We start from the raw sequence: 7275 nt of genomic DNA, 5'->3' as shown, positions 1-7275 counted from the left end.
CGGGCTAGTGTGGCTAGAAATGGGCTAGCAGGGTTGGCAATGGGCTAGCGGGGCTAGCAATGGGCTAGTGGGTCTGGAAATGGGCTAGCAGGGTTGGCAATGGGCTAGTAGGTCGGCAATGGGCTAGCAGGGCTGGCAAGGGGCTAGCGGGGCTGGAAATGGGCTAGTGGTGCTGGAAAGGGGCTAGTGGGGCTGGAAATGGGCTAGCAGGGCTGGCAAGGGGCTAGTGGGGCTGGAAATGGGTTAGTGGGGCTGGCAAGGGGCTAGCAGGGCTGGCATTGAGCTGGCAAGGGGCTAGAGGGTCTGGAAATGGGCTAGCAGGGCCGGCAAGGGGCTAGCGGGGGGAAGCCCGCGGGGGAGCCGTGGCCGGTGCGCGGGCAGAGCGGTGGCCCCGGCATCGCAGGGAGCCGCCTGCTCACTCAGCATCGGCGTTTCCGGCCCAGGCCGCGCGTGGCTGGCTGGGCCCGGGGGCCGGGGGGGCCGCCGCGTCCCTTTGCCCCGGCCAAGGAGCAGGCCGGGCTGGGGGGGGCCGCCGTGGGGCCGGCGCCATGGGGCCGCGGCCAGCGGGGCTCAAACATTAACGGGGCGGGCGGAGCGGAGGGCGCAGCGGCTGCCCCGGGCCGGCGGCGGCGGATAAAGCCGGGGTCCGGGGGGCCGAGCTGCCCAGCGCCCGCCGCCGAGCATCGTCCCGCCATGAGGGTCCTCGGGGTGGTGAGTGGGGGGGGGTGGGGACCCACGAGCAGCGCCCCGCCGTGGGGCACGGGCCCCCTGAGCGTCACCCCGCCGTGGGGCATGGACCCCCCAACATCGCCCCGCCGTGGGGCATGGACCCACCCGAGCATTGCCCCGCCCTGGGGCATGGGCCCCCCCCCCAGCATCACCCTGCCATGGGGCATGGCCCCCCCCAGCACTACCCTGCCGTGGGGCATGGGCCCCCCAAGCATCACCCCACCGTGGGGCACGGCCCCCCCCGGCATTGCCCCGCTGTGGGGCACAGATCCCCTCGAGCAGCACCCCAATGTGGGGCACAAACCCCCAAGTGTCGTCCCGCCTTGGGGCACAGCCCCCCCGGCATTGCCTGGCCGTGGGGCACGGACCCACCCGAGCATCGCCCCTCTGTGGGGCACGGCCTGGAGCATTGCCCTGCAGTGGGGCACAAACCGCCCCCAAGCGTTGTCTGACCGTGGGGCACAGTCCCCCGAGCAGCACCGCACCGTGGGGCATGAACCTGCCGTGTCAGCCTGCCGTGGGGCACGATCCCCCAGCACCACCCTGCTGTGGGGCACAGCCCCCCCAAACATCACCCCACTGTAGGGCACAGCCCCCCAGCAGCACCCAGCCACGGGGCAAAGCCCCCCAGCAGCACTTGGCCGTGAGGCACAGCCCCAAGCAGCACCCAGCTGTGGGGCACAGCCCGGAGCAGCGCCTGGCCATGGGGCACAGCCCCCCCAGCAGCACCCAGCTGTCGGGCACAGCCCCCCAGCATCACCCTGCCATGGGGCACAGCCCTGAGCAGCACCCAGCTGTGGGGCACAGCCCCCCCAGCAGCACCCAGCTGTGGGGCACAGCCCTGAGCAGCACCCAGCCACGGGGCACAGCCCTGAGCAGCACCCAGCTGTGGGGCACAGCCCCCCCAGCAGCACCCAGCTGTCGGGCAAAGCCCCCCAGCAGCACCCAGCCATGGGGCACAGCCCTGAGCAGCACCCAGCTGTGGGGCACAGCCCCCCAGCAGCACCCTGCCATGGGGCATAGACCCCCCAGCATCGACCTGCTGTGCGGCATGGACCCCCCCAGCATTGCCCAGCCGTGAGGCAAGGACCCCCCCCCCAGCATCACCCCACCATGGGGCACAGCCCCCCCACCAGCGACCCGCTGTGGGGCACGGCCCCGAGCATCGCCCCGCCGTGGGGCATAGCCCCCCCCGAGCTGCGCCGCGGCCCCCCGGGGCAGCGCTCCCCGCCCTCCCGCGGCCCCGGCTGCTCCCTGGCCGCCCTCTCCGCTCCCCTGCTCCAACATGAACGTTTGCACCCGACCAGGGGCCAACTGCGGCTGGAAGAAGCACGCAGCCAGGCGCGACGGCCCTCGGCCAGCGCCCGGCCCCGCGGCCCCTCTGCCCCCGTGCCTCCGCTTGGCGGGCAGCCGGCGCCAGGGCACCGCGGCCCCGGGGTCCGGTCGGCCGAAGCTCGAGGCTGGAACCGCGCGCGCCCCGCGCTGCCGGGCTCGGGGTTCGCTCGCTCGCCGCAGTGCTTTGCGCTCCGACTTGTGCTTTCAATTTCTCGCTTGCCACGTGCTGAAAGCAGCTGTAGATCAGAGCTAGAGGTCAGAGACGGTCCCGGTCCAGCCCCACGCCTAGCCGCGTCCTTTGCCCCCGTCCCTGGAGGGAGAGGCAAGATCACAGAATCACGGAAGGGTTGAGGTTGGCAGGGACCTCTGGAGATGGTCTAGTCCGACCCCCGGTCATGCAGGGTCCTCTAGAGCACGTTGCACAGGATCGTGTCCAGACAGGTTTTGAACATCCCACACTCAAGAAGTTTCTCCTCATGCTCAGACAGAACTTCCTGTGCTTCAGTTTGTGCCCGTTGCCTCTTGTCCTGTCGCTGGGCACCATGCAGAAGAGACTGGCCCCGTCCTCTTGACACTCTCCCTTCAGATACTTGCACACATTGATGAGATCCCCTCTCAATCTTCTCTTCTCCCGGCTGAAGAGTCCCAGCTCTCTCAGCCCTTTCCTCCTAGGAGAGATGCTCCAGGCCCCTCATCATCTCAGTAGCCCTCCACTGGGCTCTCTCCAGTAGCTCCATGTCTCTCCTGTCCTGGGGAGGGAGCCCAGAACTGGACCCAGCACTCCACGTGAGGCCTCCCCAGGGCTGAGGAGAGGGGCAGGGTCACCTCCCTTGACCTGCTGGCAACACTCTGCCCAATGCACCCCAGGATGCCTTTGGCCTTCCTGGCCACAAGGGCACATTGCTGGCTCGTGGTCCACTTGTTGTCCACCTGGACTCCCAGGTCCTTCTCTGCAGAGCTGCTCTCCAGCAGGTCAGCCCCCAGCCTGTCCTGGGCCAATGGGGGTTATTCCCCCCAGGGGCAGGAGCCTGCACTTGCCTTTGTGGAACTGCATGAGGTTCCTCTCCGCCCAGCTCTCCAGCCTGTCCAGGTCCCTCTGCATGGCAGCACAGCCCTCTGGGGTACCAAAGACGCCCAAAGGCAGCAAGCAGAGAGACCGCGAGAGCGTTGCATGAGCGGAAGGGATATCTGGCGGCGGGCGCACCAAGACGGGGAGCTGGCGGGGCCGGGGCGCTGCCCTGGGTGCTGCGAGCAGTGGGGGGCAGGCGCCCGGCGCAGGGGCCGGCCCCCCTGACCCTGCGCTGCCCTTCTCACCCCAGGAAGCCGACCCCACTGGGGAGCAGGGGCCGGAGCCGGCGGCCGTGTCAGGCAAGGCCAAGTCCGAGTACCGGAATTACAAGGTGAGTCCTGGCCCACCACCGCCGCAAGCACCGGCAGCATCGCTGCTCTGATGGACACGGCAGCAGTCCCCAGGCTGTACGGGCTTGGGGGTCCGAGTGCATGGGGCCAGGTGGGCTTGGGGGTCTGGGTGCACGGGGCTGGGCAGGCTTAGAGGTCTGGGTGCACGGGACCAGGTGGGCTTGGGGGTCTGGGTGCATGGGGCCAGGCGGGCTTGGGGGGCTCTGGGTGTACAGGGCTAGGTGTGCTTGGGGGTCTGAGTACATGGGGCCAGGTGTGCTGGGGGGATCTGGGTGCACAGGACTGCACAGGCTTGGGGGTGTGGGTGCACAGGGCTGGGTGTGCTGGGGGGTCTGGGTGCATGGGACCGGGGGGCTTGGGGGGTCTGGGTGAATGGGGCCAGGTGTGCTGTGGGGGTCTGGGTGCACGGGGCCAGGCGGGCTTGGGGGTGTGGGTGCACAGGGCAGGGTGTGCTGGGGGTCTGGGTGCACGGGGATAGGGGGCTTGGGGGTCTGGGTGCACGGGGCAGGGTGTGCTGGGGGGTCTGGGTGCACGGGGATAGGGGGGTTGGGGGTCCGGGTGCACGGGGCAGGGTGTGCTGGGGGGTCTGGGTGCATGGGGCTAGGGAGGCTTGAGGGTCTGGGTGAACGGGGCTGGGCGTGCTGGGGGGTCTGGGTACATGGGACCAGGTGGGCTTGGGGATCTGGGTGCACAGGGCTGAGTGTGCTGGGGGATCTGGGTGCACAGGGCTGCGGAGGCTTGGGGGTCCTGGTGCACGGGGCTGGGTGTGCTGGGGGGTCTGGGTGCATGGGACCAGGGGGGCTTGGGGGTCTGGGTGCATGGGGCCGGGTGTGCTTGGGGGTCTGGGTGCATGGGGCCAGGTGGGCTTGGGGGTGTGGGTGCACAAGACCGGGCAGGCTTGGGGGTCTGGGTGCACGGGACCAGGTGTGCTTGGGGGGTCTGGGTGCACGGGACCAGGAGGAATTGGGGGTCCGGGTGCACAGGGTTGGGTGTGCTGGGGGGTCTGGGTGCACGGGACCAGGTGGGCTTGGGGGTCTGGGTGCACGGGGCAGGGTGTGCTGGGGGTCTGGGTGCACGGGGATAGGGGGGTTGGGGGGCTGGGTGAACGGGGCAGGGTGTGCTGGGGGTCTGGATGCATGGGGCTAGGGAGGCTTGAGGGTCTGGGTGAACGGGGCTGGACGTGCTGGGGGGTCTGGGTACATGGGGCCAGGTGGGCTTGGGGATCTGGGTGCACAGGGCTGAGTGTGCTGGGGGATCTGGGTGCACAGGGCTGCGGAGGCTTGGGGGTCCTGGTGCACAGGGCTGGGTGTGCTGGCGGGTCTGGGTGCATGGGGCCAGGTGGGCTTGGGGGGTCTGGGTGCATGGGGCCGGGTGGGCTTGGGGGGTCTGGGTGCATGGGGCTGGGTGTGCTTGGGGGTCTGGGTGCATGGGGCCAGGTGGGCTTGGGGGTCTGGGTGCATGGGGCTGGGCGTGCTTGGGGGTCCAGCTAGGTGGTCCTGGCTGGGGGTGCCGGTGCACGGGGCCGGGTTTTGGGGTGCGACCGTGGCGCGGGGGCCGCAGGCGGGGTGGGGGCTGCCCCCGGGCCGGCGCGGCTGCAGTCTCGGGCTCTGCTGCAGGAGGGGCGGCTGCTGGCCCGGGTCTACAACACCTACCTGCTGATGCACACGCACCAGACCGTTGACTTCGTCCGGCAGAAGGTAGGTGCCACAACGGGGGGCAGCGGGGGCTCACCGGGGCCAGCGTCGCCCCCACGGCCCACCCCGCGCGCCCCCAGAACGCCCAGTATGGGCCCTGCTCCCTCCGCAAAATGAGCATCATGGAGGCTTTGGACCTGCTGGACGACCTGGTGGACGAGTCCGACCCTGACGTGGACTTCCCCAACTCCTACCACGCGTACCAGACGGCCGAGGGCATCCGCCGGGCGCACCCGGACAAAGGTAGGGCAGCGCCGCGGCCGCCGGGGCTGGGCCCGCCGTCCGTCCGCCCCTCCGTCCGTCCGGCGGCCACGAGCCCTCCGCTCGCTCCCCAGACTGGTTCCACCTCGTGGGGCTACTGCACGACCTGGGGAAAGTGCTGGCGCTGTTCGGCGAGCCGCAGGTGAGCCGGGGCGGGAGGGCAGCGCGGCGGCAGCCGCGGGGGCTCCCCGGCACCGGCCGTGCCGCGAGACGTCGTCGCGTCCGTCCGCAGTGGGCCGTGGTGGGGGACACCTTCCCCGTGGGCTGCAAGGTGCAGCCGTCCGTGGTCTTCTGGGACTCCACCTTCCACGACAACCCCGACGCCAGGGACCCCCGGTACAGGTGAGCCCGGCACCGCGGGGGCCGGCAGGGGCAGCCCTCCCACGGGGCCGGCCCAGCCCCTGACCCGCTCGTTCCCGCAGCACCGAGTGCGGCATGTACCAGCCTCGCTGCGGCCTGGAGCGGGTGCTCATGTCCTGGGGCCACGACGGTAAGGCTGCAGGGCGCCGGGCCGGCTTGCAGCGACCCCGCCGAGGAGGGGGACGCCGCCGCGCGGGGGCTCGGCAGGCAGCGGCCCACCTGGCACCCGCGGGGCTCGGCTCGGAGCCTCCGGCCGGTCCGGGAAGCCTTTGGGCGAGGGGCCTCCCCGGGGAGCAGCGCCGCTGGCCCCGTTCCCGGCGGGGCGGGAGCCGCAGCCCTTCCCGCGCCTCCGACGCGGCGCGAGCGGCTCTGCCCCGGGGTCTCCGCGCGGCCAGCCCCGACCCCGTTGCTGCTCCGGCTGTCCGAAGCGGAGCGAGCGCCCAACGGCGCCAGCCCCGCGGTGCCCGGGGCGGCCGGCAGGGCACCGGGGCTCGCTGCCAGCCCCGCGCGGTGACGCCCGCGCTCTCTCCCCAGAGTACATGTACCAAGTCATGAAATTCAACAAGTTCTCCCTGCCCAAGGAGGTAAGCGGGGCCCGGGCGGTGCGGCAGGGACCCCGCGCCCGATGCCGCCCAGCCCTGAGCCCGCCCGGGGCAGTGGGGCTGCTGCTGGTTTCCTGCCTGCCCCCCGGCCGGCTGGCCCACGGCGCCCAGGAGCGCGTGGCGGCGAGCGCTGGCACGGCCTCGTCCCCCGCCAGGCTTTCTACATGATCCGCTTCCACTCCTTCTACCCCTGGCACGCGCACGGCGACTACCTGCACCTCTGCAACGAGGAGGACCTCCGCCTGCTGCCGTGGGTCAAGGAGCTCAAGTGCGTGCACGCGCCCGCCGGGCAGGGGGGCCGGGGGTCCCGCTGGGGGGCCAGAGGGCCCCGTGCTGACCCCGTCCTCGCCCCCGCAGCAAGTTCGACCTCTACACCAAGCAGGAAGAGCTGCCCGACGTGCAGCACCTCCGGGGCTACTACCAGTCCCTCATCGACAAGTACTGCCCCGGCCAGCTGTGCTGGTGAGCCCGCACCGGGGCCAGCGCTACCGCCCGCTCGATCCGCCGCCACCGCACCCCCCCCGGCCCCCACCATGCACCCCCCGGCCCCCGCTGCACCTGCAGCAGGCCCCACTCCCCGCCGCAGCACCCATGCTGCCGCGCCAGGGCTACTGAATAAACCTGCTTGTTGCATGCATCCGCCCCGCGTCGCGCTGCCCGGGCAGTGCCCAGCACGGCCAGGGCTCCAGGGGCAGCCCCTGCCGAGGCAGGGGGCCTGCCCTGCCCTGCCTCCGCTCCCCCTCCTCCAGGCCAGGCCCCGGAGCAGCAGGACAAGGGGCGCAGGCCTGGAGCGGCGGTGGTCCGGGAGCCAGAGCCAGCGCCGGGGCGGGAAGAGGCCCCTGCGTGCAGCCCCGGCCTATTTGGCCCCGCAACGA

General features: G+C 71.5%; 1 protein-coding gene across 1 annotated transcript; it reads left to right on the top strand.

Annotated features, from left to right (window-relative positions):
- Window positions 1-584: 584 nt before the first annotated feature.
- Window positions 585-7040, top strand: MIOX (myo-inositol oxygenase). Its single transcript, XM_068940375.1, has 10 exons — window positions 585-711; window positions 3384-3464; window positions 5100-5180; window positions 5258-5420; window positions 5513-5580; window positions 5671-5780; window positions 5861-5928; window positions 6333-6382; window positions 6556-6668; window positions 6758-7040. The coding sequence occupies exons 1-10, from the start codon at window positions 694-696 to the stop codon at window positions 6864-6866; spliced, it is 861 nt and encodes a 286-aa protein (XP_068796476.1). The 5' UTR covers window positions 585-693; the 3' UTR covers window positions 6867-7040.
- The last annotated feature ends 235 nt before the right edge of the window (window positions 7041-7275 follow it).

The sequence above is a fragment of the Struthio camelus genome, chromosome 1, assembly GCF_040807025.1.
Source record: "Struthio camelus isolate bStrCam1 chromosome 1, bStrCam1.hap1, whole genome shotgun sequence".
Classification (NCBI taxonomy): Eukaryota; Metazoa; Chordata; class Aves; order Struthioniformes; family Struthionidae; genus Struthio; species Struthio camelus.
Note: the sequence above shows the minus strand (reverse complement) of the source record. Positions and strands in the feature narration are given on the sequence as shown.

Coding starts and splice junctions, on each gene's coding strand:
- MIOX (XM_068940375.1), top strand. Junction 3,465..5,099: donor CCGAGTACCGGAATTACAAG/GTGAGTCCTGGC, acceptor GCTCTGCTGCAG/GAGGGGCGGCTGCTGGCCCG. Junction 5,781..5,860: donor GCCAGGGACCCCCGGTACAG/GTGAGCCCGGCA, acceptor TCGTTCCCGCAG/CACCGAGTGCGGCATGTACC.